We start from the raw sequence: 13,379 nt of genomic DNA on the forward strand, positions 1-13,379 counted from the left end.
ACATTTGATTGTGAGGAGTTCTAGATCAGGTGAACAGAATGACTTGAGTTCCTGTGTGTTGTTATGATGATCACACCACGTCTCGTTAATCATAAGGCATACCCCCCCGCCCCTCTTCTTACCAGAAAGATGTTTGTTTCTGTCGGCGCGATGCATGAAGAAACCAGCTGGCTGCACCGACTCCGTTAGCGTCTCTTGAGTTAGCCATGTTTCCGTGAAGCAGAGCACGTTGCAATCCCTGATGTCTCTCTGGAATGCTACCCGTGCTCGGATTTCATCAACCTTATTGTCAAGAGACTGGACATTGGCGAGTAGTATGCTAGGGAGTGGAGCGCGATGTGCCCGTCTCCGAAGCCTGACCAAGAGACCGCTACGTTTGCCCCTTTTACGGCGTCGCATAGGGTCCCCGGCTGGGATCAGATCCATTGTATTGGGTGGAAGGCAAAACACTGGATCCGTTTCGGGAAAGTCATATTCCTGGTTATAACGATGGTGAGTTGACGTTAATCGTATATTCAGTAGTTCCTCCCGACTGTATGTAATGAAACCTAAGATTACCTGGGGTACCGATGTAAGAAATAACACATAAAAAAACAAAATACTGCATAATTTCCAAGGAACGCGAAGCGAGGCGGCCATCTCTGTCGGCGCCATCCATGTCTCAATTATCTCAAGGCTTAACAATCCTTTAACCTGTCTCCTCTCCATCTACACGGATGGAAGTAGATTTAACAGGTGACATCAATAAGGGATCATAGCTTTCACCTGGTTAGTCTTCTTCCAATAACAGCAAGTACATTGGGCAGATGCTCTACAAAATGCACTCTGATTCGACCATCACAACAGCTCCAACTCAGATGCCTAGGCCACTCCCTGGCCAACTACCTCCCACACACTCAGACCTCATGGCACCAATGGCTGTTTAATTTGATTGTGTTGGCACTCTACCCTAATGAGGTATGTTTCTGTACAATCCTTCCAAGTACATACATTTTATTAGCTGTTCTTTTACTTAGTATAACACATGGCTAAAGTAGCAGTGATATAAATAATTTTATTTTTGTCCCGCAGGACATTTGTCCAGAGTGGATTTTCCCACATCCATAAATGAATTTTTCAGCATTTTAAAAGACAAAAAAATAAGAATATTTCAGAACATTGCCTAAGGCGGATGCCGTGCAGGTGTTTGTACACATGCATATACACACACTCTCATTCAAATGCACATATGTGCACATACACACACACACATGTAAATATTGCCATACATGCACTCAAACAAATTCAGTTGTCCTTACTGTTATGATTTTAGTTGTCCTTGATGTCTTTTGTTTTTTGCATTGTTGTTTTCTGTTTTCCTTTTTTCTCTTTTGTTCATTTTGTTGGTTGTTGGTGCATGGGGGGGCGGGTGGGGAATGGAATTATTTAATTTATAAATTTTTCTCGGGGGGTCTCGGATGGTTGAGGGGCAGCTCTTGGGGAACTGTGGGGGGGGATCTTGGAGTGCTGGTGGACTGGCGTTTGGGAGCTTGGGCCGGTGGCTGATGGATTGCTGGTTCGTGTCCCCGTTTTTGATCTTGTGGGAGATCTGTCGACGTGCCCTTGAGCAGGGCATTGACCCTGGTTGTTTCTGTGTGTCGCCCTCGAGGGAGTCTGTTAGATGACTAATGTGATGTAGTTGTTGAGAGGCTTCACTGCAAGTATATTGTATGTTTTAAATATTAAAAAAAATAAATTAAAGAACATTTCAGAATTAAAAAAATTATTTGGTGACAGTGAATAAAACAACTCAAGCATATCCCTCTCTCTGTCATGTTCACATTGTTTTGATATGTGTTCTATCATAATTTACATGCCCATTGCGTGTGCATTACTATACATTACATACTGTACAGATCAGTGTATTTTATACATATCTTTCAAAAATATATTTAAAAACAACTAGCACTTCCCAAATGTAAACATTATTTTTTGTTTGGGGACAGACAGGCAGACACTGTAACTTTTTGCTCATAGAAATTATAAAGTTACAAACCATACCAATTTGTATTAAGGCCTTCTCATTCAGATTCCCATTAACCAACAGAGGGAGACCTAAATTTAATTTCACAATTTTCCATGTGTGTGGTCATTGCTTTTTTCCCTTTCAGAATAGAGACACCAATAAATAAATTTTCACTACTTTTAGATCGATCTGTCTGTGGTATAGCAGACCACCTTAAAAAACACACGCACACACAAACACACACAACATTGACACACGCACACACTTCAGGTTGTTAGATGCGCCGGTCGACCTTAAAAAAAATCCCTGTTTCTGTTACTTCCGTGTTTAGCGTTCTAGACAGTTTTCGTTTCGGAACAGCAACATGGCGCAGCTGAAAACAAAACGTTCCTGTAAACTGTTATGTCAAACAAATTCACCTTCATGTAAATTATCATGTAGTCAGCTTTTCCAACCCCTCCTCTCAATAATATTAGTTAGCTCCATCGCAAGTTCTGCTGTAGCAGAGACAGGCGTCCTGACAATAACAGATGCTAACTGGACGGTCACTATGGATGGCGAGTGGATGATAAAGTTGTGAGTACAGTACGAAGTCGGAGTGATGATCTTATGTATGCATGTTAGGCGGAAGAAGAAAACGGGAGGGGGGAAGGAGGAGATATATAATTGAAGCTATTAAGTGCCGAATAAGATTTTAGAGTAAAACGTTTTGTCTAGGTCCAGAGTGAGCGTATTCTATTCCAATAATTCAGCTGTTTCATGTTGAAGCTGATGGAACATTGCATGTGAAACTATGCTATATTCAACCTATATAGATCATTCCAACGTATTTTCCTGACGTTGAAAATAAGTATTTTCTGGACGTTGAAACCAGGTTAATTTTCAGTTCTGAACGAAATGCTGGAAGGGGGGCCTGGGTGAAAACATTTGAGAACCCCAACCCCTGCTCTACTGTACTGAACTATACTTTGCTGTCCAAATAGTGAATCATAGACGTCTATGATTGATTCATATTTGGTCAGATTTGGTTTTTAGAACACCTGACTTGTGCCCTGAACACCACCCACCTGTAGAATGTCCATAATGTCCATAGATAAATGTGTGTGTGTGTATAGTGTTGCTCCCTGGTGCCCGGCATGTGCCCAGCTGAAGGAGCAGTGGGAGAGATTCTCCAGCCTGGCAGCAGCCATGGGGGTTTCTGTAGGAGAAGTGGACGTCACTGAACAGCCTGGTATGGGAATATTATGAAGTTGATCCTGTTGGCTCTTACTGTCCTCAATATTGTCTTTTCCCCGCTGTGTGAGATTCAATGCCATACTGAGTCTCCTTCTAACCACCCATCTCTCCTTTCTCTCGTGTGTGTGTGTGTGTGTGTGTGTGTGTTTCTTTTCTTTCAGGTCTCAGTGGACGGTTTTTGGTTACCACACTGCCAACCATTTTCCAGTTAGTATCTCAGTTAACCTCTGACCCTGTCCTTTGATCCATGACCTCTAACCTTTAACTCTGTATACAGTATTTATCTGTGTGTGTATTCTACAGTGTAAAGGAGGGTAGCGTGAGGAGGTATGTGTCTGTCCGTGAGGCGGAGGAGTTCCATGCATATGTCTCTAACAGAAGGTGGGAGGAGGTGGAACCACTGCCTTCATGGAAGTCTCCTACTTCTCCTCTGTAAATATACACACCATATACAATACCAGTCAAAAGTTTGGACACACCAACTCATTCCAGGGTTTTTACTATTTAAAAAAACAAAACTATTTTCTACATTGTAGAATAATAGTGAAGATATCAAAACTATGAAATAACACATATGGAATTATGTAGAAACCAAAACAGTGTTAAACATATCAAAATATATTTTATATTTGAGATTATTCAAAGTAGCCACCCTTTGCCTTGATGACAACTTTGCACAATCTTGGCATTCTCTCAACCAGCATCATGAGGAAAGCTTTTCCAACTGTCTTGAAGGAGTTCCCACATATGCTGAGCGCTTGTTGGCTGCTTATCCTTCACTCTACGGTCCGACTCAACCATCTCATTTGGGTTAAGGTCGGGTGATTGTGGAGGCCAGGTCATCTGATGCAGCACACCATCACTTTCCTTCTTGGTAAAATAGCCCTTACACAGCCTGGAGGTGTGCTTTGGGTAATTTTCCTGTTGAAAAACATATGATAGTCCCACTAAGTGCAAACCAGATGGGATGGGTTATCGCTGCAGAATGCTGTGGTAGCCATGCTGGTTAAGTGTGCCTTGAATTTGAAATAAATCACAGACAGTGTCACCAGCAAAGCACCCCCACACCTCTATGTTTCACGGTGGGAACCACACATGCAGAGATCATCCGTTCACCTACTCTGCGTCTCACAAAGACACGGCGGTTGGAACCAAACATCTCAAATTTGGACTCAGACCAAAGGACAGATTTCCACCGGTCTAATGTCCAATCCTCGTGTTTCTTGGCCCGTTTCTTGGTCTTCTCTTCTTATTATTGGTATCCTTTAGTAGTGGTTTCTTTGCAGAAATTTGACCATGAAGGCCTGATTCAATCAGTCTCCTCTGAACAGTTGATGTTGAGATGTGTCTGTTACCAGGGTTGGGTAGGTTACTATCTAAATGTAATCTGTTACAGTTACTAGTTACCTGTCCAAAATTGTAATCAGTAACATAACTTTTGGATTACCCAAACTCAGTAACGTAATCTAATTACATTCCGTTACTTTTAGATTTATTTCCCCTTAAGAGGCATTAGAAGACAAAAATGTGTGTTACCAATTGAATGACATCTATTGCAGGATGAATCAATGTTAAAGTTTACATAGCTGGCCATATATGGATGTTAAAATGTACTTTAAGGGTTGGTTTACATTTACAATGTTTACAAACACTGGGATAAAACAAGTTTATATTTTGGGTTCTGATGGAGTATGACAGTTGAACAAAGCTCATGAAGGATTTATAAGTTATACAGTTGAAGTCGGAAGTTTACATACACCTTAGCCAAATACATATAAACTCAGTTTTTCACAATTCCTGACATTTAATCCTAGTAAGAATTCCCTGTCTTAGGTCAGGTAGGATCACCACTTTATTTTAATAATGTGAAATGTCAGAATAATAGTAGAGAGAATAATTTATTTCAGCTTTTATTTCTTTCATCACATTCCCAGTGGGTCAGAAGTTTACATACACTCAATTAGTATTTGATAGCATTGCCTTTAAATTGTTCAACTTGGGTCAAATGTTTCAGGTAGCCTTCCACAAGCTTCCCACAATAAGTTGGGTGAATTTTGGCCCATTCCTCCTGACAGAGCTGGTGTAACTGAGGCAGGTTTGTAGGCCTCCTTGCTCGCACATGCTTTTTCAGTTCTGCTCACAAATGTTCTATGGGATTGAGGTCAGGGCTTTGTGATGGCCATTGCAATACCTTGACTTTGTTGTCCTTAAGCCATTTTGCCACAACTTTCGAAGTATGCTTGGGGTCATTGTCCATTTGGAAGACCCATTTGCGACCAAGCTTTAACTTCCTGACTGATGTTGCTTCAATATATCCACATACTTTTCCTCCCTCATGATGCCATCTATTTTGTGAAGTGCACCAGTCCCTCCTGCAGCAAAGCACCCCCACAACATGATGCTGCCACCCCCATGCTTCACTGTTGGGATGGTGTTCTTCGGCTTGCAAGCATCCCCATTTTTCCTCCAAACAACATAACAATGGTCATTATGGCCAAACAGTTCTATTTTTGTTTCATCAGACCAGAGGACATTTCTCCAAAAAGTACAATCTTTGTCCCCATGTGCAGTTGCAAACCGTAGTCTGGCTTTTTTATGGCGGCTTTGGAGCAGTGGCTTCTTCCTTGTTGAGCGGCCTTTCAGGTTATGTCGATATAGAACTCATTTTACTGTGGATATAGATACTTTTTACCCGTTTCCTCTAGCATCTTCACAAGGTCATTTGCTGTTGTACTGGGAATGATTTGCACTTTTCGGACCAAAGTACATTCATCTCTAGGAGACAGAACGTGTCTTCTTCCTGAGCGGTATGATGACTGCGTGGTCCCATGGTGTTTATACTTGCGTACTATTGTTTGTACAGATGAACGTGGTACCTTCAGGCGTTTGGAAATTGCTCCTAAGGATGAACCAGACTTGTGGAGGTCTACAATTTCTTGAGGTCTTCGCTGATTTCTTTTGATTTTCCCATGATGTCAAGCAAAGAGGCACTGAATTTGAAGGTAGGCCTTGAAATACATCCCACACCTCCAATTGACTCAAATTATGTAAATTAGCCTATCAGAAGCTTCTAAAGCTATGACATCATTTTCTGGAATTTTCTAAGCTGTTTAAAGGCACAGTCAACTTAGTGTTTGTAAACTTCTGACCCACTGGAATTGTTATACAGTGAATTATAAGTGAAATAATCTGTCTGTTAACAATTGTTGGAAAAATGTATCATGCACAAAGTAGATTTCCTAACCGACTTGCCAAAACTATAGTTTGTTGACAAGAAATTTGTGAAGTGGTTGAAAAACAAGTTTTAATGACTCGAACCTAACTATGTAAACTTCCGACTTCACAACAGTATTCTTCAAGAGTCAATGGATATAATTTATAAATCCAGAAATGGATGTAGCAACTACAGATTGCCCCTTTTAAGTCTATCAAAAGTGTGCAAGTTTGAGCATGTGTCCATTAAGTTAGATTGAGCAATAAAAGCCCCACTTTTATTCCATAGGCTGGGATCTGCACTATGCAGCTGTTGCAAGTGTGCTTCTTTCACTGGCTGTCCACTGGTTTCAAAAACAATGATTAATAGGCAGCTTAAACTTCTTGAATTCAACCATTATTGGGTTGAAATACACATTTAGATTTATGAACAGCCATCCACAACAACCGCAAATAGCTAAATGAGAGAGCAGCAGTGTGATTCACATCAATGCGCTATGTAGATATCAATAATAAGTGATATCGGTATCTTTGTAGACTACATCATTACTGTCATCTTTACCTCCAAGTGTTTATTCAAGTTGGATCATATTTGGATGCCGACAGCAGTCGCACCATTGGAAGATATAGCTTGGACTGTAGCCTACAAAAGCCTATCCCTGCTCTTTTCCTGCAATCCAGCAAACACATTTGGTGTGTCATCACAGCGGTCTCTGACTTGTGGTCAGGCTCACTCAGGTGGAACAAACTTAAACTTGTGCCTTTTTTCCATGCTGATTTGAATGTCATTGAGATAACAGAGAAGTGTCTTAGATTTATTTTCACAAACATTTTTTTCCGAATTTAAAAGTAATCATCTAGTTTTTCAAAAGTATCTATAATCTGATTTGAATATTTTTGCTGGTAGCGTAACAGATTACATGTAATCCGTTACTCCCCAACCCTGTCTGTTACTTGAACTCTGTGAAGCATTTATTTGGGCTGCACTCTGAGGTGCAGATAACTCTAATGAACTTATCCTTTGCAGCAGAGGTAACTCTGGGTCTTCCTTTCCTGTGGCCGTCCTCATGAGAGCCAGTTTCATCATAGCGCTAAATGGTTTTTGCGACTGCACTTGAAGAAACTTTCAAAATTCTCAACATTTCCCAGATTGACTGACCTTCATGTTTTAAAGTAATGAAGGACTGTCGTTTCCCTTTGCTTATTTGAGCTGTTCTTGCCATAATATGGACTTGGTCTTTTACCAAATAGGGCTATCTTCTGTATACCACCCCTACTTTGTCAAAACACAACTGATTGGCTCAAACGCATTAAGAAGGAAAGAAATTCCACAAATTGACTTTTATTAAGGCACACCTGTTAATTAAAATGCATTCCAGGTGACTACCTCATGAAGCTGGTTGAGATAATGCCAAGAGTGTCCAAAGCTTTCATCAAGGCAAAGGGAGGCTACTTTGAAGAATCTCAAATATAAAATATATTTTGATTTGTTAACACTTTTTTGGTTACTACATGTGTTATTTCTACATGGTTACTACATGTGTTATTTCATTGTTTTGATGTCTTCACTATTATTGTAGAAAATAGTAAATATAAAGAAAAACCCTGGAATGAGTAGATCAACTTTTGTCAACTTTTGACTGGTACTCTATATTATACATAAATGTGGAATTTGTCTTCTCTTCTGTAAATATATTCTGACCTTACCTCTGACTTTGTGGATCTCCTCCCTCCAGGATGAGCTGCATGGCCGGACTCTTCAGGCTTTCACTGTGGATCCGGGTAAGACCAAATCTCTCTCTCACACTCACACACACACACACACACACACAGAAAATATTTTAAAGGATACACACTCACTCAGAATCGTGTGTGTGTGCGTGTGTAGTGGACTCATGGGTATCTGACAGGGGATTTGGGCATGCCGGTGTGGGGCTCCTACCTCTCCTTTGCCATGGCAACACTTGTCACTGGGCTGCTGATGGGACTGGTGAGTTACACACTAATAATAATTTCACTATATTATTGTATTACTACTAAACCATTAAACACAAAACACAATTTGTATGTCACACAAATGCTTTTGAAGGGTACTGAACATGTTGAGTATGTCATTGTTCTGAGAAAGATGCCAAGTCGTCTCTCTTACAGCCTGCTAGAGTATGTAGACACACAAACACACACACTTCGATGAGTTTCTCTGCAGTGAAATGTGATCTTATGTAAGAGTGGGAGGATGGTTGCTATTTAAGGACTTGGTAGAGGAGACTGGAGAAGCAGCAGAAGGACAGATGTGTGGGATGCACTCAGCTACTCTTGTGTAACCAGCTGCATTCTACTTAAAGTTTGGAACTCAACTCAACTCCTGCCTACACTGACATTAACCTCTTAACTAATTTAAACTACCTTCATTCTAAACTAGATTATTAACTATAGTTGTCTTTATTATAGTTTGACCCTGTCTAACTTCTCTGATCCTGTCTCAACTCTCCCCTCCACTCAACAGAGCTGCTTTAAACTCTTGTCTCTCTCATTCTCTCTCTCTCTGTGTGTGTGTGTGTGTGTGTAGGTGCTGGTCCTGGTTGCAGATTGCCTCTGTCCTTCCCGACAGAAGCGGAAAGAGGAGAGAGCAGGTGAGAGGATGATCCCACAGAACAAAGCACGTTTGCACATACACAAAGACAGTGTGTTATTAGTGCTCTACAGCGTGTGTTTGTTTCGAGCAGGAGTGTGTGTGAGTATGGCGGAGAAGAGGCAAGCGTCGGAGGCAGATGAGGGTGAGGGGTCTAACGAGGAGGAGCCAGAGACACTGAGACAGAGGAGAGGACAGGCAAAACGTACCTCCTAACCAGTGGTTGGAACCTAAATTATTTTCGAATCATTTCGTTCTGAACAGAACCATTATTTTTTTCGTTACATTCCACTGTTTTCCGACCAGCAAAATAAAGTTCTGAACCGGTTCGAACCAAATAAAAGTAACAGTTTATATTGTTCCTTTTTAAACCTATGAAATTGTAAAAAAATAAATAAACATTAAATTACTTCACCAATCATGCAGTGCAGATAGAGAAGCTTAATATGGAGCAGGCAAGCTATAGCTCAGTGAGTTGTTTACATGCAGCTGAAATTTTGCGGGTGGAGGAGGAAGCTTGGCTTAAAGCGCTAGGCATCTTGTTATGACATGCATTATCTGAATTAGGCCCACAGAATTATACCTACGGAGGAGCGGCTTTTTTTGAGGAACTTTGAATGTCTTTGAACTTCAGAGATGTCTTAACATTGAACCAGAACTAGCTATAGGTAGCTAATGAGCTTGTGTGTGCAGAGCGGCACCAGAATTAAAAATACATCTTACCTTTTTGTAGTTAATAAATACAATGTGAAATGTGATAACTATAGTATCCTAACTAGCATTGAAAAAGTTAATCCATTCTTCTCTAATTAAAAATCTCTTTCCCTATCTTCTGAATCACGCTTGTAACGTCAGTAGGTTACAGCTATGCTTCGGGGGGTTCTGATTCTGTTCCTTGGAAAATGTAGTTATTTTCTGTTCTGTTCCCTGAACCGGTTCCAAGGGAAATGTTCCCTTCAGACAGGATGACAAAGACAACAATTTATGCTGAACAAAAAGAGTGATTTGGCTAATGATGGTCATGTGTTTTTACATGTGTGTATGGGGGGGGGGGGTCTGGAAGGTTTCACTTTTGTTTTCATCCATTTTTTTTTTATAACATTCTCCAATATTCTATGATTATCACAATATAAACTTTATTTTCTTCGATTTGAAATAGTTTTCTATTAAGACTGCCACATGCACACATACCGTTTGATCTAGTTATGATTCTATTATTGATGGATGACTATGATAATGACTGAGTGTTGTTGCCATGTGAGGAGGCCCCGCCATCCTTGATAATGGATAATTTAATCACCAAAATAAACATTTTTATACAAAGGCCTCTTTACTGTCTAGTTATGGTTCCCATCTCCTGTCTGTGCTGTGTGGACAGTGTTATCATATATAACAGTTGTGGGGTGAAGGGTCAGGGTTGCTTAAATTTGTGTGTGTGTGTGTGGGAAGCAGGGCTGTGTAAACCTGGGGTTAATGATTGCTGGTGGTCAGATGATCAGAGAGGAGAGACTTGGGGGTGCCTGTGTGTGACAGCAGTCAGAGAAGACTATGTGTGTGTGGATCAAGTCGTGTTAGAGTTAGTCAGCCTGTATGTGTTATTGCGTGTGTGGATCAAAGTGTGCATTTGTGTGTTAGTCTGTGTGTGTAGTCATGTCTGAGAAGTTAGTGTGTGTGGCTGACTATGAGTCTATGGCCAAGAGAGTTCTACCAAAAGCTGTGTTTGACTACTACTGCTCTGGAGCCGACCAGCAAGAGACCTTGGCAGATAACACTGCTGCTTTCTCCAGGTAACTAGCACATACACTTGCCTATGCGGAGTCTCCAGAAAACGCTAACATCCGGTTTTCAGGGATACAGTATTTTCAGCCCAACTTTTGTTTCCCCTGAAAAACGGAAGTGGGAACTTTTTATGCCTGCTACGTTAGGTTACACATACACAGACACACACTGCTGTTTTCTCCAGGTAACATGAACACGCACGTTCTGTCCTATAACAACTATTGCAATGTGGAGAATCAAACCTAGTTGTAACATTGCAACCAGACAACAAGGCTTCATACAACACTAGTGTAGAATACAGCAGCTCACTGCATCACACACACCGTTTACTTAAGATCTGCACAGATTATGTTCTCCATCATCATCTCATAGAATGTTAGTGAGGTGAGTTAGTGTTTTTAGGGTGTTTCAGTGCTGTTCACTGTTTTTTCCAGCTGTTTTAGGCAGACAATATCCTAGAAACCACCACAGTAGTTTAATAATTGACTCACCACCACACTTCAACTCAAAGTCCTGTTCAACGTCTGACACAGCACTTGTTTCACCAGATCACTTCTGTGTGTATAGGTGGCGTTTGTTCCCTAGGGTACTGAGGGATGTGTCCAGCGTGGATCTGAGTGTTAGTGTTTTAGGTCAGCGAATCAGCATGCCTGTGTGTGTCGGGGCAACCGCAATGCAGAGGATGGCCCACCCTGACGGAGAGACGGCCACCGCCAGAGGTGTGTGTGCGCGCACACACACACACACACTTCCAGCCTCTTGTGTATACTGTATGTGTGTAATAAAGCTCCATCTCCTAGCAACCAGAGCAGCAGGGACAGGGATGATGCTGAGTTCCTGGGCCACCTCTACCATAGAGGAAGTGAGGTCATCAGCTGGCGACGGCCTGCTCTGGATGCAGGTGGAGTACTGCTAGATATAGGTTTTGATTACATCACAGTTTACATCACCGGTCTGGTGAACATCTATGACCTATATATATAATCCGTACAGCTGTACATCTATAAGGACCGCGACCTCACCCTGTCATTGGTGCGCCGGGCTGAAGAGGCGGGGTATAAGGCCATCTTTGTTACCGTGGATACGCCCTACCTCGGAAAGAGACGAGACGACGTGCGCAACCGCTTTAAACTTCCCCCTCACCTGAAGTAGGAACCAAAAATACACATCACCACACCATATACACAGAAACATACACATGCTTCATCAAATAACATATTGTTTAAGCTTACCTCTTATTTTAGTGTTTGTGTGTGTGTGTGTGTGTAGGATGACTAACTTTGGTTCGGCAGAGCTGGCCTTCTCCAGTGCTGAGGGTTACGGTGAGGACAGTGGGCTGGCTGTCTATGTCGCTCAGGCTATCGACCCTACTCTTTGCTGGGAACACATTGCTTGGCTGAAGAAAAACACACACCTCCCTGTGGTCGTCAAAGGTGTCCTGAGAGGTGACACACAACACACAGTACACGCCACATAATGATAAGGCAGGTTTAAGTTTCACGGCAGAGAAGTAGTAACATATCTATACATCTATATCTACCCTTCTTCCCTCCAGCTGAAGATGCGTTAGAAGCACTTATCCACGGTGTAGATGGGATCCTGGTATCTAACCACGGAGCAAGGCAGCTAGACGGGGTCCCAGCTACGGTGAGGGAGCCCAACACACACTCTTCAGTAATATTTCACTTCTTGACCTGTGACATATGTTATGTGTGTAGCTGGATGTGCTGTCTGAGGTGGTGTCAGCAGTAGCAGGGAGGTGTGAGGTGTACCTTGACGGAGGGGTGAGAAGAGGGACAGACGTCCTGAAGGCCTTAGCTCTGGGGGCTACTGCTGTCTTCCTCGGACGGCCTGTACTCTGGGGGCTCGCCTGCCAGGTACCACTGTGTGTGTGTGCAGATAATGCAAGGACCATATGTGGTTGTTTTACCTGCTGCTAAATAACTAAAATGTCAAAATGTGTGTTTGTAGGGGGAGCAGGGTGTCAGTGATGTTCTGGAGCTCATGAGAGATGAGCTACACCTGGCGATGGCCCTGGCAGGTAACCATGGATAATTAACCTACTCTGGCCTTTCCTCCTTGTCGACTAATTCTCAACCTCTCCTCTCCTTTATCTGAGTTCAGAGGTAAAGGTTGAACCTTGTGTTTTGTCTGCAGGATGTTGTTCGCTGGCAGAGGTTAACAGATCCCTCGTCAGAAGACCTGAATTCACCTCCAGAATCTGAAGAAGCCGATACACGCAAATTGGGTTTGAAGGCACCAGCCATGTAACACCTGGATAAATGAATTTAATCATTAGTAAATCGGAGTAATTCTCACTGCTTTTCGATAGTTTCCAAAGCACTACGAATTGGATGTAAAATACTCATGACTGTCCAAAATGACTATCACCACCTGATGTAATTTGAAGCCTCATTAAATCATGTTTCTTTCCAATATTACTGGTGTTGGGGTTTTACTAGCCTTGCGCATCCAAATCTCATCTCACTGAAGTCTCGGTTTACGAGATTAGGG

General features: G+C 41.9%; 2 protein-coding genes across 2 annotated transcripts; both read left to right on the forward strand.

Moving 5' to 3' along the window:
* The first annotated feature begins 2,311 nt into the window (after positions 1–2,311).
* LOC129812995 (thioredoxin-related transmembrane protein 1-like) lies at positions 2,312–10,410 on the forward strand. Its single transcript, XM_055865082.1, has 8 exons — positions 2,312–2,581; positions 3,121–3,236; positions 3,403–3,448; positions 3,545–3,673; positions 8,191–8,236; positions 8,343–8,444; positions 9,024–9,087; positions 9,181–10,410. Exons 1-8 carry the CDS (start codon positions 2,370–2,372, stop codon positions 9,300–9,302), a joined length of 837 nt encoding a protein of 278 aa, XP_055721057.1. The 5' UTR covers positions 2,312–2,369; the 3' UTR covers positions 9,303–10,410.
* A 169-nt stretch (positions 10,411–10,579) lies between these two features.
* On the forward strand, positions 10,580–13,303 carry hao1 (hydroxyacid oxidase (glycolate oxidase) 1). Its single transcript, XM_055865081.1, has 9 exons — positions 10,580–10,873; positions 11,433–11,584; positions 11,666–11,766; positions 11,859–12,013; positions 12,135–12,310; positions 12,421–12,512; positions 12,584–12,742; positions 12,837–12,906; positions 13,023–13,303. Exons 1-9 carry the CDS (start codon positions 10,737–10,739, stop codon positions 13,088–13,090), a joined length of 1,110 nt encoding a protein of 369 aa, XP_055721056.1. The 5' UTR covers positions 10,580–10,736; the 3' UTR covers positions 13,091–13,303.
* Positions 13,304–13,379: the final 76 nt, after the last annotated feature.

The sequence above is a fragment of the Salvelinus fontinalis genome, chromosome 16 (genome assembly GCF_029448725.1).
Source record: "Salvelinus fontinalis isolate EN_2023a chromosome 16, ASM2944872v1, whole genome shotgun sequence".
NCBI classification, from domain to species: Eukaryota; Metazoa; Chordata; class Actinopteri; order Salmoniformes; family Salmonidae; genus Salvelinus; species Salvelinus fontinalis.

Coding starts and splice junctions, on each gene's coding strand:
- LOC129812995 (XM_055865082.1), top strand. CDS start 2,370: ATGGCGCAGCTGAAAACAAAACGTTCCTGTAAACTGTTATGTCAAACA. Junction 3,449..3,544: donor ACACTGCCAACCATTTTCCA/GTTAGTATCTCA, acceptor TGTATTCTACAG/TGTAAAGGAGGGTAGCGTGA. Junction 9,088..9,180: donor GCGGAAAGAGGAGAGAGCAG/GTGAGAGGATGA, acceptor TGTTTCGAGCAG/GAGTGTGTGTGAGTATGGCG.
- hao1 (XM_055865081.1), top strand. CDS start 10,737: ATGTCTGAGAAGTTAGTGTGTGTGGCTGACTATGAGTCTATGGCCAAG. Junction 11,585..11,665: donor AGAGACGGCCACCGCCAGAG/GTGTGTGTGCGC, acceptor TCCATCTCCTAG/CAACCAGAGCAGCAGGGACA. Junction 12,014..12,134: donor AAACTTCCCCCTCACCTGAA/GTAGGAACCAAA, acceptor GTGTGTGTGTAG/GATGACTAACTTTGGTTCGG.